Here is a 26900-nt window from a genome sequence, read left to right as displayed (position 1 = left end):
CAATAAGAGGAGACCCTTCTACGTATGAAGGGTGAGATCCCTGGGTAAGGAAGAAGAGAGTTGCAGTGGGAAGCACCAGAGGCAAGCACACCACTTACTTGTGATTTTGAAGAACACGTTTTGATATCATGTACCCAACGTTATTTTCGAAACGAACCAAACTCCCAAAACAGAAAGAGTACCTTTTTTCTCTCTAATCTCTCCTGCAAATTCTGTAACATAATTCTCTCCTGTTCCTTCTTGCGTTTGTCAGCCTCCTCCTGAGCTTTTATTTTGGCGTCCCCTTTCTAGAAAATTTGCATAAAAATACCACTCTCAATATATGAGTGATAACTGAGAACAAAAGCTGAAAAAGTTAAATAGTTAAAGGTTATCCAGCATGAAAGAACGTAACCTGATTGACAGTACCTATACACACGACATCCACAAATTCTGTTTCCAAAGCATTAGCTAAAAATGCACAAAACCAGGCTATCGCCTTGAGGATTTAGAAGCCATGTCGGTCCCCTCCAGGACCCTCAGGGTTACCGCTGCAGCACAATGGTCATCAGGCCACTACAGCTGCAAAGGGAGTGATTATGTAGCTATCCATTAACACAGCAACAGGAGCCACAAGTCTTACGCCTTTCAACAGCACTGAGAGGATCCTTAAAGGAAGCTTCCCGAGGAATGCAAATGCACACAACCACTTATGCAACATACAACTAATCTTATTAAGGGATATACTAAAACTGGAATATTAAATAGGCTGTGTTAGTAATTCAAACTGAGTATAGTCCAAGCTCAGTTTATGGATTTATTTACCAGATGATTTGAATTTGCATGGGTGAGACATTCTTACTGGGGAATTGGAGGACTTTAAACTTTTAGAGGCATTCATAATTTTTATCGTCTCTGTTGGGGGGTATGTGGAGTGCAGCTGTGTGTGTCGCCACAGAGCGCAGGATTGGGAAAACACATGGGACATTTAATCTGTGTGAGCAATGGCACTTCCTGAAACCAAGCTGCAATGTTGTTTATGTAGACAAAGTAAAAAACTACTAATTTATAATTCTCAGCTTTCTACTTCTGTTTCACTTGGAAAATATTCTAGGATTTTGCCACGGGTAGCTGGGAATGACTTGTAGCAGCGCTGGGTAGCAGCTAGGCTACAGTGGCAAAATGCGGCCAGAGAAGGCAACATTTGTTCACCATCTTTCTTGGAGAAACGGATTTTTGCCTTGGGTTTCCAATGAATTTTAGAATCTGGTTCTCAACCCCTGATAAAGTGGAGAGCCAGCAAACCTGCAGTAGCACTTTCTGGTCTTCTGGATCTGGACAGTCTTTCTTCTTTATTTCCTTCTGTTGTTGCTCATCTTCCACTTTCAAGAATTCTTCTCGTTGGCCTTCTACTGCTTTCTCTGCTACGTCCTTCACTTTGCTAATGACACAGCACATTTAAACAACTCTTAGTATTTGTCTCAGTCTCTACCATATATAGCTTGCAGTAGTACGTACATTTTTTAAGTCATCTCTATCTCTAACATGGGGCTCGAACTCACAACCCCGAGATCAAGAGTCGCATGCTCCACTGAGACAGCCAGGTGCCCCCTGTACATGCATTCTTAAAAGATTTATTTACTTATTTCAGAGAGAGAGAAAGAGACAGTGAGCCACACAGGTGTGCACATGAGTCGGGGGAGGGACAGAGGGAGAGGGAGACAGAAAATCCCAACCAGGCTCCATGCTCAGCACAGAGCCCGACTCAGGGCTGAGATCTGACCTGAGCTGAACCCAAGAGTCAGATGCTCAACTGAGCCACCCAGGTGCCCCTGTACATTTATTTTATAGTGAAACTACTTATGTGTCTGCTTTTCCCTCTGACCCTCTCCCCTCTTGTGCTAACTCCCTCTCTCTCAAATAAATACATATAATCTTCGAGAGTGAGCACACACCCATGCAAGTGGGGCGCCGAGGAAGAGGGAAAGAAGCAGACTCCCCACTGAGCCTGAAGCAGGGCTCAAGGCTGGGCTTGACGCAGGGCCTGATGCCACGACCCCGAAATCATGACCCGAGTCAAAACCAGGAGCCAGACGCTCAACAGATGGAGCCACCCAGGTGCCCCAATTATACCCTTTTTAAATGGGGGAAACTAGCTCTTGGTAGTAGAAAAAGATTTTTATCAATTAGTGGGCTACCCTGCATTTTAAAAGTTGAGAGAAAGAATGGCACTCCTTAACTGTGTTAAACACATGGAACCCTCCAAAAGGCTTCACTGTAGTCATGTTCACACCCAATCTCACACATGATAATTTAAAGGAGGGTCTGGTGGTGCCCAGAGGGAAGCCCATCCACACTGACCAGTGTGCAGGGCTTTGAAAATGTTAAATGAGCTGTTAAAGCAATGAATGATGTTCTTCAAGTTAACATGTTGTGTCTGCTATTCACAACATCCCCTTCTTTCTTCCAAACCCATATAAAGTGTACTGGAAGCATGTGACTGCATTCTGAACACTTACTACTTAAAAACAAACTCAGGACTGTAGTTACTCTGTGCAGGCAGTGAACAGAGCTTCACAGTCCAGGGCCCTAAATCAAGCAAGCCTCCAGACTGAGGGTCAAGAAACCCTGAAATGGAGTTAGAATGAACCCAAGTGTACATGAGGTTTGCTGCCCACAGGAAAGCCTTCCGGCAAGGACTGATGAATTGAGGTGTCACAAATGTCACTGGAAAGCACCCCTAGCAAAACACGAGGAAGGACGCTTTCCAGGTTTACAAATTCAGAAGTTACAAAAGACTTCTGAAACAAAGAAAGGGGCTGACCACAGTGAATGCCCACAGAAACGGTCTGGCGTGATCGCTCGGGTGTTCCTGCTGAGCTATGGGACCCTGACCCAAGTGCTGGTCTCCTTACGCATCTGTATGCACGATGCATGGCTACCCCAGAGGACTACACCATCCTCTACAGACCAGCATCCTCTCTGCTGGAGATGCTTCCCACATTCGTTTCAAAGCCAACAAGTCATTTCTGATTCACGCTAAAGAAAAAGTCAGTTACTCTTTGATTATTGATAATACATCTAATCTGAAGGTACATTTTGACTTTCGAAATCTGGGCCCCGGTCAAGACAGAAAGTATAGAAAGAGTAGGTTTGTGCTGACCTTTGCTCCCTCTCCTTTTGTATTCTTTCTTCTTTTTCTCTTTGTTCACGAGCAAGCCTTCGTTTTTCTGCCAAAATTTTTGTTGCCTCCTCGGCATTCATAGTCCCTGGTGTGCTTTTATTACCAGACTCTAGTTGAAATCAACACGTAAAACAGTTAGCTTAGGGAACTTAACCTCCTTAAGTCCAAGGCGCAAGACAACCAACAACATTAAAAACCCAAACAATATGCACACGGTCTAAAATTTCTAAGTAACTAGCAACCTGTAAGTAAGTGGTTAAAGAACAGATGTGGTTCAAAACCCCAAACCCACTCCCAATAACAGAAGTAGCCGTTTGTCTCTTTTTAATAACTACTTGCTCCAAAATGAAATAATGTCCTCCCACTTTGGTTTAGCCATTTTGAGATATCTGACTGAACTGACCTGATGGGGAGAAAGATTAAGATACACTGAATATAGAGGAAGACAAACTTATGCTTGGTCTAGGAGCATATACTTGACTAAACAAAAATATATACAGCATGCATTTTGAAATTTGTGCATAATTTTTACTAAATAATTACTGTTTAGATGAACATTGGTAATAGTATATTATATCTGATTGATCACATGGAAGCATACTGTAATATTTCAGTCCACATGACTACTTTAAATAAATCACATATGACGAGGATCTTAAGACATCAGGAATGAATAATTTGTAATAAACATTATTTCTGTGATAAAATAAATCACTGTGGAGATCTTTCAAAAAGAAAAATTTACTAGTGTATTTAAAATGTTATGGTCCATGTATGGAAATGCCCATCAACTCTCGATGGACACCTGCTCAGCCACAAATGGCCAGATGTGCTCTCTCCAAGGACGGACGCCTTAAGGCCATTCACTATCAAAGCGGGAAGGGACCCCAGGGATCACCTAGAGCAATGAGCTCATCCAACCAGTGCTTTTTTGTGTTTTTAAGGTTTATTTGAGGGGAGGGGGGCAGGGGAAAGAGAGAGAGAGAATCCCAAGCAAACTCCATGCTGGGTGCAGAGCCTCACACAGGGCTCAATCTCACAACCCAGAGATCAAGACCAGAGCCCAAACCAAGAGGCAGGTGCTTAACTGCCTGTGCCACCCAGGTGCCCCCCAACCAGTACTTTTAACATCAGTTCCAAAAATGGATTTTCCAAAACAACAAGGGGGTGGGTTTGAGTGAGAAGCTCTGGCAAGGAAAAGTAAACAGTGTGCCAATGATTGGTTAAACTCTTTATCAAAAGAAGGCTCACTCCCTAAAGTTCTCAGAATTGGGGAATAAAACAAAGGTGACCATTCCCAAACTACCTTAAGATTTTCCGTGTTGCCAAAATAAAGTTCGTAGTAAAGGAACTTACCCTCACAGATCATCTGTTTTTGGCTCACAGCCTCAGAGCTGTTAGCAGTTTTAGGCACTCCTTCTCTTTTCTTTCCAAGAGCACCTAATGCATTTTGTGTCAACAGGCTACGCTGAACAGGGATTATTTTATAGGAAAGAGAAGACTGTGACTGTTTTGACATGATGGGTGATGGTGATGGGGGGCGATTCTTCTGCATTTGCCTGCCAGGAAAAAGTAACCGTGAATGGGGGAAATCTGATATGGTTTTGTAATAGACAGGTGCTAATTAGTTTATAATTTGCCACTTCATAAAATATAACGTCTTGATATTATGAGATAATATTTTATGATAGGGATAAATCCATTTTTAAAGGTTTTTTCTCTTTATATTTACTTTATGACGCATATGACATTATTTCATTTATGAAACACTGATGTGAAATTAATCCTGGTAAAATACCTATCAGGAACAGTTGCAAATAAGCTACTTACTTAACACTGATGGGAGAAGGCGGACGCCACCCACTTGCAGGAGACGATGGCCATTTATAACACGGTATGTGCGATGATGGGCGTTTCTTGGTAGCAGGGTTTGAGGCCTGTTTGTCCATTTCTGATTTCTGTGCAGAGCAACATAATCAGATTAAGAAATTAGCATTTACCTTACTGCGGCTGGCTTTTTTAAGATAAAAATACCCTGAATATAATACAATTATAGCTCCTTAAAGTCCCCATTTTCTTTTCAAGCATGAGAATTAGGTACAGATATATTCTTCTAGACTAGTAATTCAGATTACAAAATTCAAGGTCACAGGAATAATTATCTTAAAACATCTTTCACTTTAAAATCTAATTCTATTTCTAAATCCTGATTAAAAGGTTTGCAGCATTTCTCAAAAAAACCTTTTCTTCAGTTTAGAAACAGTTCATGTAACAGTTACTCCCTGCTACTAAAACTGAACTAATATTCCAGCTTTGAGGGGAAACTGTACAACAGATATCAGAGAATTTTCAATCATTAAAGAAAGTCACCCTATTTTACTAATTTCATTACAGAATGCTATAAATATTAAGTTGCTTATGTTGTGAAACCTGACCTATCATAACCTACACAACTAAATATACAGATTTTAACAGAAAATCTGTCAATAAAAGACACCTGACAAACCTGTGGAGAGTCTCTCACTTTCACCTTGGAAGATGTTCCCGTGCCCACCTCGGGGGATGCCTTGGGGGACGCTTCCACACTTTCTTTGGGGAGTGCCTTCACACTAGCCTCAGGCGACGCTTCCACACTGGCCTCAGATGACGCTTCCATGCTCACATCAGGGGACGCTTCCATGCTCACCTCAGGAGACGAGTCCAGGCTCACCTCCGGGGACGGGTCCACGCTCACCTCGGGGGACGACGGGTCCACGCTCGCCTCGAGGGACGATGGGTCCACGCTCACCTCGAGGGACACGTCCACGCTCATTTCAGGTGACGTTTCCATGCTCTCAGGGAGTGCTTCCGTACCTGCTTCACGTGATGCTTCCACACTCCCTTCAGGAGACCCTTTGACGCTCGCCTCGGGGGCCGCTTCCACACTGGCCTCGGGGGCCGCTTCCACGCTCGCCTCGGAGGTTGCTTCCACAGTCACGTGGGGGGCCGCTTCCATGTTCGCCTTGGGGAGTGCTTCCACCTTCTCCCGGGGAAGCCCCGCCACTGCTGACTTGCGGAGCACGGTGGTACTCTTCAATTCGTCACTGCTATGGCTACGCAAGGGCATGTTCATATGCTGTATTAAAGTATTGTGGGTGCCTGTGGGTGAGAGGACAGAATGAAACTGCATACACTCAGAAACCGGACAAGACAGAAACGTACCACGTAACAGTATAAGAGAAAAAAGAGAGACCATGTGTTCATTAGTAAACTACAGGGATTACCCACAACACAGAAGTGTTTAGTGAAATGGAACCCAGACATGCGACAGAAGCATCGCGAAGTTGCTACCTCAGAAGTGCCACCATTAAGAAGTATTGTGAAAGCAACAGTCCACTACAGGTGAAAAGAAGATGCTTCTCCAAAGTTGATGTTTGCAATAAGCCATTTCTCTTTTAATCATACTATAGTTTCAAATGATTTTCATAACACATTACAAAATACTCAACACTTTTAAAAAAGTAATATAAAGCAATTTCACCAGGGCCAGAGATCTTACCATTACAAGTGCTTATGTAAGAAACTCCATATATGACTATTTTAATGTAAAAAAAGAGCACTTTCTCTCACCCATAATAAAAACTATAATAAGACATTAATCAGAATGAGCTAGATTTTCAAGGTCTCTTCCAGCTTTAACAATCTAAATATTTTTTGCCTAATAAATGGATAAAATTGGTAATACTCAGTACCAGCAAACGAGGAAGAAAGTGAAAATACCTATGTTGAGAACCAGGCAGCCCCACACTGCTGGTGGATCTGTATATGCTCCTGCTAGGGGGGATTGGGGCAATAAGGTATCAAAAGCCATTACAAAGGACATACTCTTTGTTCCCACAATTTTACTTCAAGATCTATTCTTAGGAAAAAAATCAGACATGAAAAGATATGTAATAATAAGGTTACTTATAGGATTACTGATAATATTGAACCAGTTAAAACTATAATCCAAATATTCAACAGGAAATTTAGAAAATACTAAAGCAGTCATTCACAGTAATAATATATAATTTCTGGACATAGAAAATGATATATATATACTTTTTTAAAAAGATTTTATTTATTTGAGAGCACCTGCACAGACAGGGTGGCAGGGCAGAGTAAGAGGGACAAGGAGACTCCCCATTGAGTGGGGAGCCCAAGGCAGGGCTGGATCCCAGGACCCAGAGATCATGACCTGAGCCGAAGTCAGATGCTTAACCAACTGAGCCACCCAGGTGACCCCAGAAAATGGTATATGTTGAGTTTAGACAAAAGCAGATCAAAAACACAAAAATAGGTTATAATCCCATTTTGTGAAGAAAACATAAAATATTCAGTTACCAGTGAGTTACTGGGATAATAATAAATCATATTTAATATTTTTTCTACACTAAATATTTATTGCTTGTATAATAAAGAGAAGTGAATATTTTTTTAGAAAGTATTTGGTGGTAGCTTTTGTAAGACTTGGTAAATTTGTCACCTCTTCTTTAAATCTGGGTGGTAAACTTTTACAGGATCTCATCAAATAATCAAAATAGAACAGATTACCAAAGACTGACTACTCATGAATAAACAATGTGACTGACTTAAATGTTATTTTTTAGTCCCCCACTTTTGGTGGATAAAGTACTTTATTTACATATCTGTATGTGCCTAAACAGTCACATTATTTAACACTGACAATTTGTGCTACAAAAATATATTAACTATAGCTACAGAAATTTAAGATAAAATATTACATTTTTATGGAAATAACAGATTATTAAACAAGAGTGAAAGTTAATACAAGAAATATCTTACAGGAGACTGGGGGAAGACTGGTAGAAAATAATCTGACATACATATAATGGGGCAAAAACAAAGTCAGGAAGGAATCTGAACCAAAAGTAGCTGCACTACCAGAAAGTCTATGATAGCTATGATAGCACTGTAATTTATTTTACTAATCATATGAACATTAACAGAAAAAAAATTAAAAGAATTAAAAGGATAAATTCTGGAAAGAAAAAAGTGGAGGAAAAAAGAAAGAATGATGGGAATAGTGCATTTGAGGTCTCCACTACTGAGGACTTCTTACCACCCACAGGCATATCTAACACTCTATGTGACCTATAAGTGAGAAAATCCACATAAGCCTGAGGATGGATTTTATTTTACTGTTAATAAAAAGCTGAAGAGCAGCTCAACGTTATTCTTCCACAGTTTAGGGGAAAAAGGAGGGTGGAGTAGGAAACTTTCTCCCTTGATACTATAAACATTTTTGATACTCTTAACTTCAGTGGCACACTGAAGCACAGGTCAAGAAACCCATAGATCTTTAAACATTTAGGGCTGGGGCGCCTGGGTGGGCCAGTGGGTTGCGCGTCCAACTCTTAGTTTCAGCTCAGGTGATCATCTCAGGGTTCTGGGATTGAGTCCCATGACAGGCTGCAGGGAGCCTGCTTCTCCCTCTCCCTCTGCCACTCCCCATTTGTGCTCTCTCTCAAATAAATAAATAAATAAAATCTTTAAAAATTTTTTCAAAAAAATCATTAAAAAATTTAACAACTACCACAATTACCTTATCCCATCCTATCAATAAACTATTACCCAGATAACTAATCTACCATGCCAGAAGGCATAAATATACAACATAAAATTTGGGGTAAAATCAGTCATCTGGAAACTACTGATTCAAATTATTTTTATATCTTACTGCAACAAATTAAATGATACAACCTGCTTTTTAAGTGCAAATACTAACACCTTCAGGCTTTCTGCACTATGCCTGTTACCTGGAGTATCTTTCCCAGGAACTGACAAGGAAGCAGCACTTTTGCTCCTGGCTATTGATGCTTTTGTAGGGACAAGCAGGCGAGTGATTAAATTATTCTCCCGAAGACTGGTATATGGGTGACGAGCTAAATGAGGAGAACAAACAAAAATGATTCAAGTTGAGGTCTCACAAACAGGTGTAAAGCAAGAAAGAGCAATGTGAACTGCTGCAAATGAGAATTTTCCCAGCCTAAAAGTAGAAGCAACGAGAGCAATGGGACTAAACACCGCCACTGGATCAGACCGCCTTGCTAGGGAAGAGAGCACCTGAATTAAGGGTCAAAGGCGCTGGCATACACAGTAACCCCAATGAAGAAATCTAGGTACCATATTTAACAAGGCCCTATCCAATGTATAGTCTCTACAGAGGAATTCACATACAGAGAAAGTTGTATGTGACAAAACAACTTTGACATGGATTTCTACAGATATATGTAACTGACAGAGTGGTCAAGTTCATTACCAAAAGCTCCAAGGGACTAACTGAATTCTTTTGTTAAAGTGCATCTTGTAAATACCTTGCTCTAAAAGTCTGTAGGTTCCTAGAGATCCCTGTTAACAATGGCATTTGTTATAACAGGCTCTGACCTGAATCAATAAACTGGAGAGAGTATTCTGTGAGTGAATGGTTCGGTATAAAACAAAAAGCAACAGTTGTGTTTGACAGAGAAAAGTTGTGCAGGGGAAGGTGTTGGAAAGAAACTACTTTAAATAAGGAAGTACTTCAGGGGCGCCTGGGTGGCTCAGTCGGTTAAGCATCTACCTTCAGCTCAGATCAGGGTCCTGGGATCGAGCCCTGCATCAGGCTCCCTGATCAGCAGGGAGTCTGCTTCTCCCTCTCCCTCTGCCCTTCTACCCCTGCTTGAGCTCTTAAATAAATAAATAAATAAATAAATATCTTTTTTTTTAAAAAGTACCTCAGATGTGGGTAATGCTATGAAGCAATACAGCAAAGCTTTGAGGTTCAAATTATGGCCAATAACTTAAGAACTTCTGAACACTAAGGAATGTTTGAAGAGAATCAAGTCCTCCAGCACAAATCTTTATCTATACCAACACTCTGATCTAGTCCCTCAGCTTCATTACAGACTTCTTGCTCAGATGACAGCAGAATTACATATTTCATTTAAAGACAGAGTCTTGGCTTCAGCCAAGTAAGTATGGCATCAAAGGACATTTTTTAGTTAAAGAAGGGATATTCTGGCTTCAAATTTTAGGAATGACTTCTCAAGCAACCAAATATTAACACAGATCCCTTTTTTTGAGAGAGAGGAGAACAGAAAGCACAGGGGTAGGGAGGTGCAGGGAGAGACAATCTTAAGCAGGCTCCAAGCTCAGCATGACCTGAGCCAAAATCAGGAGTCAGAGTTCAACTGACTGAGCCACACAGGAACCGCAACAGATCTCTTTTAAACCACTATTTAAGACTGGTACTTAGAAATAACTAACCAGTTGGTTTTTCTTCTATTTGTACAGTTTCCACAGGGGCCTGCAGTTTGTTAGATCTTCTATTCAAGGACGAGCTTCTCTTCTTTTCTATTTTTTCTGGAGATCAAAGGCAAAGGAATATTATTTTTTACAAATTATTTAAATATATTATTTCAGGAGTGTGTCACTCTTCTTTTCAAATGTTTTTTATCTTCTCTACTCTTGCTTGTAAAAATTTAAATAGCAAATCTTATGTGGAGATTCTACATCCCCAAACCAAACTTAGTTTACTCTTTAAGTTATCTGGAAAATAAAATTAATTAGAAAAAAACGTTAAAAATTAAGAGGACAGTGTCTAATACCACCTGACAAGATCAACATTCCCAAACTGGGAACATACAACCTTTAATTTTGGACACAATCCATGACATCTATTACTAAAGTAATGTATACTTTAGTTATAATGGTTATTTTTTTAAACAAAAATGATCATTAACTTTTGGCACGTATGTCACAATTTTAGCAACCTAATGAAAAACGTGGTTTGTGTAAACACTTTTCTTGAAAATTCTAAAATATTCTGGCTCAGGATACTGAAGAGTGTCTGTTTAAAGAGTAACTTCTCTTTTGGGAACCTGTAAATTAAACTGGGGACTTGTACATATTGACAATGTAGCATCATTTGAAAATTCCTGAATTGATAATGTAATTGAACAGCATGAACCAGAGGTATAATCAATGCAATCATGTGATTAAATCACACATCCTTTATTTTCATACTGTAAGAAATGACAAGATAGTGTGAACAGTTATTATGAGTCAGCAAATGAGCAGAAGAAAAATAGACAATTTGAATTAGCCAAGCTTTAAAACAGGGCTACTTAAAATGTTACAGGTTATTAGATTATGAACTTCATTTGAGTGTGAAATGTTCATCTCTCTGGATCAAACAGGTTTCATTTCAATTTCAAGAGATTTTACAAAGGTAAGCCACCACCGATATGGATTTTATTTTCCCTGACATCATTAATTACAACATTCATTGTTTCAGAGTGTGCAACAGACTGTACCTGTAAGTTATTTCACCAAGTATCTTCCACACATACCTTCTCGAATTAAAAACTAGTAAAAAAAATCATTTAAAAAGTTACTTGGAATTGCTCTTTCAGTGCAATTTAGTTATTATCCTAAAAGTCATCACCTGTTTCTCCTCTTTACAAGTCTCATTAATATAGGATGAGGCCTATTAATGAAAGCATACTAATATTTGCTCATTATACTAAAAATGTCATACACGTCTGTGGAAGAAGTATTTGCTAACTCCTCAAAGCAATTAGATAGTGAAAGAGTAAATGCCTGTGAAACAAGATATATCAAAATAAATGTATATATACATATATAATGAAAATATACAAATACAACATTGCAATGAATGCTATCTAATTTTTCTAAAGGATTGAACTGGTGAATAATAAATTAATTTTATTACATGACAAGGAAGGTGCTAAAGAAAACCTTCCTACATGAATCTACAAATGAACCCAGACTACACATAAGTGCTCTGGGAAAACCTATCGAGGGTTAGGGTGGTAAGTGGATCAACTTTTGTTAGACCATTAGAAGAAAAAATGTGATAACCCCAGATTGGAGGGGGCCCCCCCCGCTCAGCGGGGAGTCTGCTTCTCCCTCCCCCTCTGCCCCTCCCCTGCTTGTGCTCTTTTACTCTCACTTGCTCTCAAGTAAAATCTAAAAAAAAAAAGGTTTTTAAATTCAAACCATAATTATGCCCTTTTTTTCAATTCATAAGGCACTGAAGTGGAATATGTTTGCCGTGTCTTCTTCCTGCCAAGATCACTTCTGTTTTTGCATCTGGAAAGGACTTTTTTTAAAACTGATTGATGGGTATGGTTACCTAATCCATTTCAATTATCAGTGGGAAGCACCATGCACAATAAGCCAGATATGGTCACTGACAGGGGAAGAATTTTTTTTAAAAGGAACGCTAATTAAAAGGGCAAACACCAGAAGCAAAAGGTATATGAGGTAGTCATAGCAGATCATTTCTTTTTCTTTTAAAGAACACCACATTAGCACTATGAAGAGTTGTAAAGCGGAGGTTAGCAATGCTTTGCTCATTAACATGGGTACCACTTTATTTGCTTTGGAAGAAAACACAGGCTTATTACTGAAATGTACAATTTCAACATCATGATCCATCTACCAAATGACCAAAATATAAGCCATAAACAACCATGACAGAGTAAAGAGCACTGAATTTCTTGGGGTCTTAATTAAAAAGCCAGGAAGGTAATTACACTTGCCTATCTTTACAAGGTTGTCATGAATAACAAGTATGACGTATGTGAAGCAGGTCAACCTGTCCACTGCTGTATATATGCTAACGTTTTCCTTAAATGAGGTGATGTTCGTGAAACTTAATGGAAACTGGATGACCAGTCTAGCTACTCTCTAGGAAAAAGGATTTCATTTCCTGGTTAGGTAGAATATGAATCACTTTTATAACATGTTATCGTGCCACGTAATGGCAATGTCTTTTGGTCAAAATATGTTTCAGTTTGGGCTACCCGAACTCAACAAACGCCTCCGATGATTCATATACAAATAATGAAACAAGGATTAATACTGATGAAAATATAAAATAGTAATGACCATCTCTATCTACTACAAAACAAGGTGGTGCTCTTCTGAAATAAATCTAAATGTTCCACAATCTAAAGGATAAGTGGTACTGTGAAAAGATATAAAAGGAATCTATTTCATTGGTTTAAAATTCAGCAGAACACATGAAATAACTACTTACTCTTGGCAATAGAATTTTGAGGACCTCCAGATGACATAGACATTTGTTTGTGTAAACCAGAAGTCTCTTGTTCAAGTTTTTCAGTAGATATAGAACGTTTATTGGCTGAGAAAAGATATAATATTTACTGTACTCATACTTAAAGAAAGCATCATTAGCTGAAACAAAGTAAGTTCATGATGTAGCTCTATGGAGTACGTGCATTAATTAGATGCGGTGTTCACTGTCATTCCTTACAAATGATATAAATTTAGGTTTCATGAAACTGTAGAATTCTGTCCATTTATAGGAAAATTTATAGTACCCTCAATTTAGTAAATGGGGCAGACTTAATTTGTTTTTAAAATATGCATTGGATAAAGCTGTATAAAGCTTTATTATTAATCATTTTTACAGAGATTACAAATTTAAATGGTAAGATTTTGGATATACTGGATAAAATAATACAATTTCTTTCACAATCTTACAATGACACAAATTTAAACATAAATTTACGTGCACACCTAAGAGTACATGGCAGCATTTTCACTTAAGATACATAGCTCAAAACCTTGTTGTAAATGCAACCTTGCAGCAATAGCCAATATCTAAACAGGAACATGAATGTGAACTTCAAGTTTAACAGTTGTATTAATTACCAGTTTTGGTTTCTGGGTTCATGGCTGTAGAGCCTTCCCATGACCATCTTTTTTGACGATGATCAACACGGTTGCTCCGTTCCAATGTCCGATAAAGAACAGCTTTGAATCTCTCCTATTTAAAATAAATGCCAACAGATTTTTACATATTCATTATATCAGTTAGTATAATTTACATCTGTGAGTTAGAAAACCAACCCATTACCAAATTTTTGTATCAGGCAAAATCTGGGGGGGGGGGAGACATCAGGTAATAGTTAAAAATGTAGACCAAAAAAATAAATGAATAATTGAAGACCATGTTTCTGGTATCAATCAATGTCAATGCTTCTCTTGAATAACAGGCTTTGATCTTATGGATATGAACTGAGGAACAGACTGTGCTTCCCTCTGCTTATATCATTAGGAAATTAATTAATCTGACAGAGAGAGTGCACACAAGCAAGGAAAGCGGCAGGCAGAGGGAGAAGGAGAAGCAGGGAGCCTAGATGGCGCAGTCAGTTAAGCATCTAACTCTTGATTTTGGCTCAGGTCATGACCTCAGGATCATGGGATAGAGACCCACATTGGGCTGCGCGCTCCACATGGAGTCTGTTTGGGATTCTCTCTCCCTCTCTCTCTCTGCCCCTACCCCCGCTCACTCTCTAAATAAATAAATAAAATCTTTAAAAAATAAAATACACCTTAAATTATTTGTAGAATCAGGCAGGGAAAAAAACAACTAACACACATATAAGTGAAATCTATGCCACAACCATCTATAATACCCATGTTTGTAACATCTTAAATTCTCATAATAAAGTTTAAAAGAAAAAGATAATTGATGTGTTTGTCTTGACCTCAACTTTTTTTAAGTTTTCTTTGTTTAAGTCATCTCTGCACCCAACGTGGAGCTCCAACTCAGAAGATCAAGAGTGTACACTCTTCCGACTGAGCCAGCCAGGCGCCCCTTGACCTCAACTTTAATTGCAAGGGCTCGGGATAATAGCTACTCAACTGTAAACACCACACTATGGCAAAACAACCCCACCGCCAGAAATGAGGGGCATGCATGGTTTTCCTTTCTGATATTTCAAGTCCTTGTGCTGTAACAGTGAACTCTACTCAGGTAAGCAAATCAACTGCAGGGCCAGGAGGCTTTCTACTCTTCCCTGACAACGACTGTTTCATAGCAACATCATCCTTACAATGCCCCCACCATTTCTCTGAGGGAAAAGATAAACATGTTATAGGAAAATGGAGTCTCATCCATATCCTCTGAGGAGAAAAGCAACAGCAATTCTTAAAATGTATCAAATGGTAATATTTTAAAATTGTATTTTTTAACAGAAAGTAAGTTGCTCGAATTACTAAAAACCCAGAAAGTATAACAAAGACAAAACAGTGAATTGTCTTGTGTTATTGAAACAAAATTCTGATTCGTAAGAACCCTATTCCCCTGCTTCCAAATGCACTGGCCCTCTGTGCTCTCAGGTTCCTGTAGCATCCATGGCTCCTACAGGTCTCCTGTCTACACTCCCCTCCGAAGCACCATCCCTGCTCTAAGGAATCATTCTCTCTATGTGCAGGCTGCTCACAGTGCCCCATGGTCCCTTCCTGCTCTGCCAGGGTCCACCCCCCCCACCACACTAGTTTTGTGAGGCTGATTCTCCCTTGCTCCTTTTCTCCTTGTCCTTCTGCCTCTTTTCTCCCACCACACCTCTGGCTCCCTCCCTCTCTGCAGTGCCATTTTGTTACATTTTCTCTGGGCTCTCTCTTTCAGGTTCCTCTTTCTCTAAGACTGTCTTTTTTTCTCTCGGTCCCTGGGAGTCTCTCTCCTCCAGGGACCCTCCCCCACTCTTCAGTATTCTGTTTTACTTTCTTTCAGTCTCTTAGTTCAGATAGCTCTATCTCTGGCCTTCATTCTCTTCACCACAGAAGTAAATTAAGGAGCTCTTTCACAGAAGAACACGGCGAGTAACAGAAATTCTGAGTGAGAGTTCATCAAATACTGGAATATGAAAAAACAGCATAAGCAACCACAGAAAGGTACAGAGAGAGTGGTAGTGGACCATGGGCATGGAAGAAATGGCATGGGAACAGTGCTAGAATAAGGAAGATCCATAGTCGGGGCAGGCGCTGGGGGTGAGGTGTGTGAGAGCAATCGTGTGCACAAGGAGGAAGAGTGAGCCCCACAGAGAAGAAGCCTCATGGGGACAAATGAAACCAAAAAGGACGGACAGAAAAAGAAAATGTAAAATTAGAGCAACAGGGGTGCCTGGGTGGCTCTTGGTTTCTGCTCAGATCATGATCTCATGGATCCTGAGATCCAGCCCTGTGTTGGGCTCCACGCTTGGCAGGGAATCTGCCTGGGAACTCTCCCTCTGCCCCCTCCCCCAACTCGTGCTGCTTGCTCTCTTGTGCACGCTCTCTCTCAAATAAATAAGTGAATCTTAAAAAAAAATAAGAGCAACAGAAGAAAAGAGGGAGATATAAAAACACACTGAGAGAATAGGCAGAAAGTCCAAAGATGGGGAGAGAGAGAGAGAGAAGTCAAGACAAAGAGGAAGGAAAAGTGAGGCGCCTCGGGAAGTAAAAGGTCTCAGTCAGCCGGAGAACCAGAAGACAGACTCAGAGTTAGTTAGGGACACTTGAGAACCACCGGAATAAAGCAAAAGAGAAAACGCCAGCAAGAAAGGGAACGGTGTCCCAGAGAACATGGCAGATTCACAAGGAGTGAAGGATCCCGAGTAAAGTAGTGGCATGACCTACAGGAGACAAATCTAGTGTCAGAGAGCATCAGACAGAATGAGACAGGTAGCCAGATGCCCAAGTATGGACCCTAAAAGACAAACTGACTGAAGAGGGACAGAGGGGAAAGACAGGGCATCGCGAAGGCAATGACTCATACCAACACAGTGCCAGACACCAGAAGAGTCCAGGAAGGTAAAGAGAGCAGCAGGGCCCTGGCACAGCAGGGAGGAAGAGCGCACAGGGCAGAAAGGCAGGGGAAGCCAGATGGGAGCGCAAGCGCTGTCATCTCACTGGCCTGTGCTCAAGCAAGCAGAGTGGCGGCCCTGAGAAATAAGATGGGGGCCTATCAGTGGGACTGTGAACACGAGGCCTCGGTATAGAGCTCAGAGCAAACCCTGGGCCGAGACACCAGTGGGCCACATCCCGGAGGGGAAGGGCTCTCTTCCCAGGCCTGTGAGGCTCCTCTTTATCTCAGCTAGCAGGCTGAAACTCAGGGATCTGAGAGGGCAGGGACAAGAGGCTGTACCGCTGAAGGGAAGAAGGGAGAACTGGGACTGGGTCCGGGGGGGGGGGCAGGAAAGGCAGTGAACAGCTAAGAAAAAAGTATTCCAGTGGCAGACGACACGGCGTGGCATCTGATTTAACAGGCTAACAAACATGTACTGTACTGTACCCTTTCTTCCTGTAATTTTTGTTTCCTTTTTTCTTCTGCGGATATTCTCCGCTGCTCATCCTTTTCTTTTTGTTCTTTCAGTTTTCGTTGCTTCTCTTCCATCTGTTTTTCATACTGGATCCTGGACTTTCTTTCTTTTTCAAGCAGTTGTGTTTCCTTATTAGCTGAAATATTCCAAATACATTTTCGAGGTGTAAGAGCCAAAAAAATATTTAAGTTTTCCACAACACTCACGAAGAAGGAGAAAGTTAATATATCTCCCTCTTTCTTAAAAATAACATGACCTATGCTTGTAACAAAAGATTATATAAGTGCACGAGAATGGCCACTGAAGAATCGTTTGCACCGGCTGTTCATTTAACTCCAGAGAACGGAGATGGCTTAGATGACCCTCATATCCTGTCCAAACTAAAATTCCAAATTAAAAACAAATATTTTCTTTCACGTGATATTTCCGCTGATTTGCGCTGAAGTTAAACCCCACCAGATTAACATGCTATATACATTAAAATAAGAATTAAAAAGAAAACACATGGCCAGCATGGTTTTTTTTTTCCTTCTACTAGGAAACTTCTTTCAAAGGCCTCATCTATGCAGACCGTATTTAAGCATGCCAGTTTTACATTCATGGAGTTAGTCAGACACCACACTATGAAACAGCATGGTATTTTCCTATTTCAAATTTCCCCTCACTAAAGCCTGGAGATCATCTATGCAGTTCTAAAATACTCTCCTGAAGAGCTCCAGGAAGAAGTAACTCCTCACCGAAACAAAGACAAATGATATCCATTTGAATGAAGCTGAGCACAAGTTTTGTCAAGGGATTTCAAAGACCAGAGAAATTCTCTTGAGGGGTAAAAAGACTATTCTTTTGGATCCTAATTTACACTTGAGAAGCCTATGTTAGGATTACTAGCAACTTCATTTTCCTTTTTAGAGTCATTTTTATTGAAACCCCATTCTGCTTGTTTCTACAAATGTTTCAAGTTTTCATACCTTAGTTTTCAGAAAATTAGAGCTAACAGAAACTACTACTTCAAAAATTAAACAATTTAATCAAGTATTTTTCACGGGCCTTCTTTATCTGCCTTAGTATAATTACTGAAAACAATGTAATACATCCTAGAAAAAATATAATCTATGATGTAAACAGATCAGGAAAAGTAGGTAAAATCACTCTGAAAATACACAACCTTGACAGAAAATTCATTCATTCCCATTTTTTTTAAAAAAGTCTAAAATAAACCTTCTTGTTGTCTTTTCTTCTCTTCTCTGCGCTCCTTCGCCAACCTCTGCTTCACATCATTTTTAAGCACGGACCCATCTATTACTAAAAACAAAATAGGAAAATATAGTAAGGCATTAATAGATCCAATTTTAGTGACATGATACTCTGACATCTATCAAAAAGCATTCTAGATATTACACCTGGTTTAAAAGTTGATCTTATATTTGAAGATTGAGATGGAACAGTGCTAAAACCACTCTGACTCCTCCTTTCCTCGGCAATGGCGTGAGCAGCAGCAACTGGAATACAAGGAGATAAAGGGAAGGGATTAGATACTATGAATACAAACTTATTCGAACAGTTAAAGGGGGAGGCAAAGCCCAGGCAATCGTCCTTGATGATACAGAATACCATCTTTCATCTAGAAGGCAAAATCACGACAGATTAATCCACATCAACAACAAAGACATACTGAGTACCTATGATGTTCAACAACAGTTTAAGAAAGAATTAAAGCTGTTTACTGTGCATGTGCCAGCCTATCTGTGGACTTAGAGTTGTCAGCGGGAGTGGCAGCACGGGCTTGTGCATGAGTAGGAGCTAATGATTAATAGCTTTCAAAAATGTCTCAGATAAGACATTACACCAAGTACTGGAAAAACTGAGCTGGCACAGAATTGGAAGAACTGTTTCACCATAAACTGAGAATTTAGAGAAGACTTGGTGTTTACGGATCTGAATTTGGAAGCAGAAGTGTCAACAGTGAGATCCTCAGAGACTGGGCCCAATATTAAAAAGTTCATTTACAAATTACCTAGATGTGGGGTTTTCTTTACCTACATTGCTTTAAAGATATTAGCAATGCCTGCCTTTCCCCACCCCCAGTGTCTGGGGTGGGGGCCCAGGCATTTCCAGTTGCTAAAAGCTCTATTCTAATGCAGTGAAGGTGGAGAAGCACTCAAGGAATTTCCATTGAGATAGTATTATTCTAGGTAGAAAAATGTCAGGCAAACAGAGATAAATTTACACATGCCTTGTAAAACAGGCCAAAAAGTGGTAAATAAACTTCAATAACGGTGAAATACAAGATTAGGGGATCACAATTTGAGGGAGAGTAAGAAAAACAAATGCCAGGATGATACACACACCAATTATTATAGGGGATTCCCGAGCCCTTTAATTCCATTTATAGCTGTATCTAAAATGCCCCACAATGCTGGGCATCTTCCGGAAGGCTCTGGAGATTAAGTCTGAACATTCTCCTCCACCTTTGTGAAAGCACAGGAAAAATGCCCCGTGATACCACATACAGTTCTGTTTTCTATATATTAGGAAAAAATACAACAGTTGAAGAGGGGCAGTTAAAATAATGAAAGGAACAGAGTAGGGGTCATTGTCCTTAAGGAATGAAGACTCTGAGGTGTTCCTTGCCACTGAGGAAAGGTATCTGGGAGTCATTTTACAGAGTAACCTTGATAGTGACATCATAATTGCTGCCATAGGGACCACTATTTCAAAAGGGGAAAGGGATGCTTTTTTTTTTCACCCCAGAGACCTAACAGCTCAGATAATCCATGATTTAGCTAAATTTGAAGATTAGACTGTTCTCAGCTTCCTTCATAGTTCAATTACCAGCAATTCTATGGACCACAGATTATCCTCTGAATTTGAGTACTAGTGTATTAGGAAGAATTCTTAAATATAGTCTATAAATTAATTAAACCCTCCTACACACTCTCTCCCGCTTTTAACATCTCTACGTGAGCACAGAAAAAACAACAGTTGGTTTTGCACATTCTGTTTTCCTGCTTAGAGTCCCAAAGAAAGTTCATATTTTGGCACAAATTACCTGACCATAAGGACAATTTCTCTCGAAATGTACAATTTTACCATATTTAAAGATCTTATTAAACAGTAGTAACCTCAGAATTAGCTGTGGTGGGAATAATGAACTAAATAATTTAAAGGTTAATGTGGTAATAATATCAAGTCTGATTTTTAGAACTTCGTATTCAAATTCCCACTGGCAAGAAATACATTCACCAAAAGGACAAGCTCTAGAAGTTATTTAAAATGTCCAGGCAATGGGAGAAAGTCTTTATGTCTGAACTTAACAGAGTATTTTATTAAACTCCGTTGAATGAGGGAATTCCCTTACTGTTCATTTTAAAGCTACAGTAAGGTACGGTTTAAGTATACCACAGTATTTCTGTACTTCCTATACTAATTCTGAATCCCAAATTACACTTAAAAGTTACCTTTTGCGGGGCGCCTGGGTGGCTCAGTCGGTTAAGCGTCTGCCTTCAGTGTGGGTCATGATCTGAGGGTCCTGGGATGGAGCCCTGTGTCTGGCTCCCTGCTAAGGGGGGGCAGTCTGCTTCTCCCTCTCCCTCTGCCCACCCCACTCATGTTCTCTCTCTCAAATAAATAAAATCTTAAAGAAAAAAGTTACCTTTTGCCTGGAGGTTAAGAAAATGCATAGAATTTATTACTAAAACTGAAATATGAACCTTAATCTTTATTTATGGTACTTTCTTAAAAATTGCTATAACATATAATGTATATCACCTCACCATTTAAGAAATTCTTTTCATTTGTATGACTTCATTAAATTCTAACAATCCTATAAAGTGGATATTATTTTCCCTATTTTTCACAAATAAGAAAAATTGCAGTTAAACATTACTTTCCCAGATCACACAGGTAGTAACCGGTGAAGCCAGAACTTGATTCAGTTGTAGATTAAGAAGCAACTTCACTTCTTATCAAGGACCAAACTGTACAAAACCCACATTAACCTTTATACGACATAGTTCTTTATTCCCACCTCTGCTACTTCTAAGGTTACTTCTATTTAAAATATCACAAAGAGGGGCGCCTGGGTGGCACAGCAGTTAAGCGTCTGCTTTCGGTTCAGGGCGTGATCCCGGTGTTCTGGGATCGAGCCCCACATCAGGCTCCTCTGCTATGAGCCTGCTTCTTCCTCTCCCACTCCCCCTGCTTGTGTTCCCTCTCTCGCTGGCTGTCTCTGTCTCTGTCAAATAAATAAATAAAATCTTTAAAAAAAATAAAATAAAATATCACAAAGAAGGAATTAAGATCTAAATGTTGACTCAACAATAAGTAAATGAAATATAGGTGTTTGGGTTTATACTTTGAAAATACAGCAATGGAAATATTGTAAAATAAAGCACTATATGCTGTGACTAAGAAAGGCCTAAACTTAGAAAAAAAACATGTGAGAGACAATGCAAGAAAATCATTCTCCTCCTACAAGGGGAAACTTAATTAAAAACTCAATCATCCTGTATATCCAGCCCAATAAAAGCCTCAGAACGAAATGAACCAAAAATAGGCACCACCAAGGATCCCAAAGTTAAAGAATGTTTTACATTTAATAAATTTTTTTAAAAGATGTCATTCAAATTTTGAGGCTTCTTTTGGACATAAAGCATTTTAGCTCATTACCAACTTCAATATAGTGGAAATTTCTGCTTCTGTCACCGCCCCCACCCAATACACACTGGATCTGTGTCACCAGAACACTTTTCCATAACAACTAGTTCAAGAATGGTAATGCTCTTCCTAAAGCTGCACAATCACTTCAAAATGCTTAATCCCATGAGATGCCAATGATAAATACTCATCCCAATACTTACTCAGCAGTTCTATGTTGTCGGCCACAGCTGTTGCTCTTGCTATCCACTCAGAATTCAATGTAACATCTGTAGCCCCACCTCACCATGACCTTTCTTCCCCAAGATCCTTTCTTCTGTACTCATCAGAAATATTAGATTACATAAACTAGTATTTTTATTAGGTAGCAAAGGGCATAGATTGCAAAAAAATGACTGAAAGGTTTGCTTTTTTTTTTTAATAAAATGGCTATGACTATGGCAGAGAATCACCATACTATGAAACTAATTGTTACAGATTAACAGATTTAGTGCAGCTCACTGTTATTTGGAAAACAGAAAAAGCAGCAGCAATTGCCATAAACTCCTAGCATGAGCTCCTGTGGGATACAGTGCACTGGGAGGGTCTAGCGGTAGATTGTTCCAGCAGCTCAACACCTGACCTCTCTTCCCACAGCTGCTGGCTCTGTCCTCCATCCACTCTCATTCAAAGTTGAGCAGTTGAAAGTGGTGTGGTCCCTGGCAGATCCATTCCACCCATACCAAGGATCTCTCCTCATGGCGTTAGGACAGTCATTAGGCAAGGAAAAGGGTGGTTAATTATTTTTTTAAAAAAGGAAACTGAAGAAATCTGTAATTAGGGAACCCCAAAATAAGACAGATTCACATAGTTTTGCCTAAAACAGCAACAAAGTCATAGGGCTGAGATTTCAAGATCCCTAGATCAAATCCAAAGATAGCACATCTTGGGGCACCTGGCTGGCTTAGTCAGAAGAGCATGCGACTCTTAATCTCTGGGTCCTGTGTTTGCACCCCATAGTGGGTACAGAGATTACTAAAAAATAAACTTAAGACAAAACAAAAAAATTCCTCAAAGATAGCATGTCTTAAAGTAAATTACAGACCGTTTCCTACCATTCAGAGCTGTCTACAGTGCAATGGCTACTTGGAAAAATATTAAGCTAATCAGAATATATATTCAAGTTGTAGAAGCTATCCAGGATTTTACAGCTGGGATTCTGGGTGCTGGACTTGAGAACCTTAAGGTTTCTCCAGCTCTAAAATTCTATAATGATCTGACTCAATCTTAGTAGCTTTTCCTGCATTTGCTTAAAGTATTCTGAGTAACTTATCCTAAACTTAGAAATTACTCGTGAATTTAGAAAAACAAGAACCGTGACAAGTCAGTGGCAAAGTTTCCTATGCTCATCAGGTTTAAACAGTCACATAAATTATCTTAAAACAATCACGTACAAAAATATAAAACACATGTTTTGTTAAAAGAAGTGTTATTTCGGGGCGCCTGGGTGGCTCAGTCGGTTAAGCATCTGCCTTCTGCTTGGGTCATGATCCCAGCGTCCTGGGATGGAGTCCCGCTTGGGGCTCCCTGCTCAGCGAGGAGTCTGCTTCTCCCTCTCCCTCTGCTCTTTCCCCATCCCCCTTCCCTGCTCAGGCTTTCGCCCTCTCTCTCTTTCAAGTAAATAAAAATTTTTAAACTCTTTCAAGTAAATAAAAATTTTTTAAAAGTGTACTTCTTCAGTATGCTACAATCTTAGCACGGTGCTATGCACAGAAAACATAATTCAATGAATGTACATAATTCACGCACCCGAAGAAGTTATTTGTTCAGGGACAATGTTTTAACTCTTGAAGCCAGGCTCCCACCAGGAAGTGAAATTGACCAGATTAATAGATTCAGGGCTACTCACGGTTACTTGGGTAAAAGAATAAAAAGAAGCAACTGTCACAGTGGCATTTCACTTGCCACAAAGTGGCAAAACACTTCAATGACTCCTTGTCCCCTTCAGGAAAACGCTGAGACCATGAGGGCAAATCTAGTTAGGCTGATACTCTGCGAAAAGTCTAACATATGACATGTGATGTTTTCAATTCCTAATAGGAAATGGGCAGCAAGGAGGTCAATTAGGGTTCTGGGTTAAGCCCTTTTTGCATGACTAAGTTTCTGGCTTGAAATACTGTGAATCCAAGCAACTGTCTCATACAAGACTTTAAAATACTTCAAAACATTCAATATCCAAAAATGCTTGGGAGGGGGGTTATCCATAATGCTGGTTACTTTAAACACTGAAAGAAACCAATGGCAGAGAGCCTTAGGTGTTAACAAGCAATAAAACAATCCGAATTTACTGTAAACTCTAGGTAAAGATGAAAGCGTATTTGTTTCTGATACATTTGGGGAGTTGATTCGAAGTATTCTGAAGTAACATAAAGCCTCCCAATCGCAGCCAACTTTTCAACTGCAAATGAAAAAAATCCCTAAGGATTTCAGTAAAAATCAATCAAGTTCGTTTTATTCAAGTTCATAATAGGAAACTAGCCTGAGAACACCAAGTAACCTCCCACAAACGAGAAATACCACCTCGCTCAGCTAGCGGAGCAGACTCGTGGGCTAAGCAATGCGCTGCCAAATTTTATAAAATTAACGAGGGGGGGGCATTTTGGCGTTGGGATCAGTTTAGGAGAAAGCACACTGAAGTGCTGCTTCCCGTTCATTGCAGCCTAGGGTCTGCAAGATGTCCCACGGAAGGTGACATCTTGGCGAAGTCATGTGCTACAACAGGCAAATCAGGAGGAGCGAAGAAAAGTTTCTTCCAACTTTCAAAGCAACAGGCCCCCCCCCCCGCCCCCGCCAAGGCTCCGTCCTCACCGGACATTGACCTGGAGGGTGCGGCAGATTAAGCCCTTGGGAGAGGCAAGGACTGCGACTGTGGGAGAGGATGAGAGCGCGAGCGCCCGGCGCAGAGGGAAAACTCCCGACTCTCCGCGCCTGGAAGAGCTGCCCCGGCGCGCGGGGTCTGGGCGGGCGCCCGCACATCCCCGGCTGTGGCGCGTCCGCTCGGCGGCTGCGCCAGCGTCCACCGCCCCCCAACGGCAGGCGGAGCTCGGGACCGTCCGCGGGGTCCGGGGTCCCAGACTCCTCCACCAATCCCCCCCCCGCTCCCACAGCGCCCGTTAGTTCCCTCGCGCCCCGCCCGCGGGGTTCGGCCGGTGGCGGCGACCGTTGGGCCGTTGGCCGTGGGACTTCGGCCGTCGGTGGTGCCGGCCGGCCGTTCCCCCACTCACCCCCGTCCCACAACGGTTCCCTGTCCCGTCCAGGGGAACTCCGGGGCGGGTGAGGGGAGGACAGGACGGCGCGAGGCCACCCCGGAGTAAAGTTTTCTGGCGCCCTCCGCGCCGCCCCAACAGTGCCCGGGGCCGCGAGAAGCCCGCCTCCCGCGCGGGCCCGAGCTCCCCCGGGAGCCGCCAAGCCTCTCACCCATCCGTTCGCGCATCCCCCTCAGGGATGTGCCGCCACCGGCGCCCGCGCGCTCCGCCATCTTCCGAGCCGCCGCGTCTGGAACCGCTGGTGGCGCTGGGGGCCTAGTGCGCAGGCTCCGGCGCGGCCGTCTGGCCGGCCTTGGCCGCGGCGCCGGGGGGCGGGGCGGGGCGGGGCCCGCGAACCCCCGGCGCCCGCCTGGGACCCGTAAACTCTGCAGCGCTGCTCCCTAGGCACCACTTCGTGACCTGCTGGGCAGGGACCTCCCGGTCTAAAGAAACCCTCTCGTACGTTCCAGGCTCTCCTCACATCCCTGTGCGGGGAGCCAGCCAATCATCAGCCGGCTTGGCCATCCAACATTCCTTTTTTCCTTTCATCCCGTCTACATAGCAACGCAGTAACATTCCTTCCTTTCTTCGTTTGTTCCTTCGTTCCTTTAGGGAGCATTATACTGAGTGCCTCCTGGGTGCGCTTGTATGCCGAGTTTGCTAGTCTTTGAAACACTACAGAAAGGCCCAAGTTAGGGGGTAGAAGCCCAGAGACAGGTTGGGGGGGGGGGGAGAAATTCCTGTGAGGTGTTAGGGGCCCAATCAAGAGTAGAGCCTTTCTTTAAATTGTTGCAAAATAAATCATGACACTCAAAGTTGCATGAATTATCTCTAGGGTGTTTGTGGGTCTTTACAGTGAAGGAGAGGGCTTACTGACATCAATCTCTCTAGGTTTTGGAGGAGGCCCTTCAAGATTGCAAAACGTTTTCCCCTTCACAAGGAAAAAATTCGCCTGATGCACCTTTGAGGGGCTGACATCACTTCCTGGGTGCTCGCCTGTACAAGGTCGAGTCACCCCTGTTATTAATGTGGTGTGGCACATGGTTGTAGGGAAGCAGTTTATGATGAGGCTGTAGGTATGGGGCAAGAGGCCACTTGTGGGACACACACTTTGATGAGCCCTCTGTATCTCAAAATTACATGGGAGCCGTAAAATGAAAGAAGCTAATAACAGCAAACATTTATTGACTCCTACTATGTGCCAGGCACTGTTCTGTGTTACCCATATTCCTTCATTTAATCCCCCTGCTACCTGACAAAGTAGGTACCATTATCACTCCCATCTCATAGATAAGGAAACTAAAGCAGAGAGAAGTTAAATTATTCACAGTCACACAGTTACTATCAGAACTGGAATTTGAACCCAAAATGTCTAACCAGTAGTCTCCACGTGTTTAGCCTTAAGCAATACTGTTTCATGAAAGTTGGAGATTCATACAGATATAGTTCATAAATGATTAGCATCCAGAATGCACAAAGATCTAAACATACATAAGGAAAAGACAACCTCCAAGAAATGAGCTAAAGGCATAAACGGGTCTCCCACAGGAGAAAAATCACAAATGATCAATAAAGGTTAAGAAAAGATGCTCAAACTCTTTAGTAGTTGAGATAATACAAACAAAACCCACAAGATAT

General features: G+C 41.2%; 1 protein-coding gene across 5 annotated transcripts in view; it reads right to left on the bottom strand.

Moving 5' to 3' along the window:
• Nucleotides 1-25592, bottom strand: part of MAP7D3 (MAP7 domain containing 3) — a 30937-nt gene extending 5345 nt beyond the window's left edge. For 2 of the 5 annotated variants that reach the window (XM_045804818.2, XM_045804821.2), the window contains exons 1-14: nt 25435-25592; nt 18723-18821; nt 18541-18624; nt 17295-17458; nt 13889-14003; nt 13251-13355; nt 10451-10546; nt 8962-9087; nt 5670-6301; nt 4994-5121; nt 4520-4722; nt 3143-3272; nt 1285-1420; nt 183-287 (exon numbers count right to left, since the gene is read on the bottom strand). In XM_045804818.2, the coding sequence (XP_045660774.2) occupies nt 183-287; nt 1285-1420; nt 3143-3272; nt 4520-4722; nt 4994-5121; nt 5670-6301; nt 8962-9087; nt 10451-10546; nt 13251-13355; nt 13889-14003; nt 17295-17458; nt 18541-18624; nt 18723-18821; nt 25435-25495 (2184 nt within the window). In that variant the 5' untranslated portion in view covers nt 25496-25592. The remainder of the gene's footprint in view (nt 1-182; nt 288-1284; nt 1421-3142; nt 3273-4519; nt 4723-4993; nt 5122-5669; nt 6302-8961; nt 9088-10450; nt 10547-13250; nt 13356-13888; nt 14004-17294; nt 17459-18540; nt 18625-18722; nt 18822-25434) is intronic. The other 3 variants (XM_087860145.1, XM_087860143.1, XM_087860144.1) reach the window with 3 other exon arrangements.
• Between the last annotated feature and the right edge of the window lie 1308 nt (nt 25593-26900).

Source organism: Ursus americanus, chromosome X (genome assembly GCF_024610735.1).
Source record: "Ursus americanus isolate L20-20 chromosome X, mUrsAme1.1.p, whole genome shotgun sequence".
In the NCBI taxonomy this organism is placed as follows: Eukaryota; Metazoa; Chordata; class Mammalia; order Carnivora; family Ursidae; genus Ursus; species Ursus americanus.
This window is presented reverse-complemented; position numbering and strand designations above follow the sequence as displayed.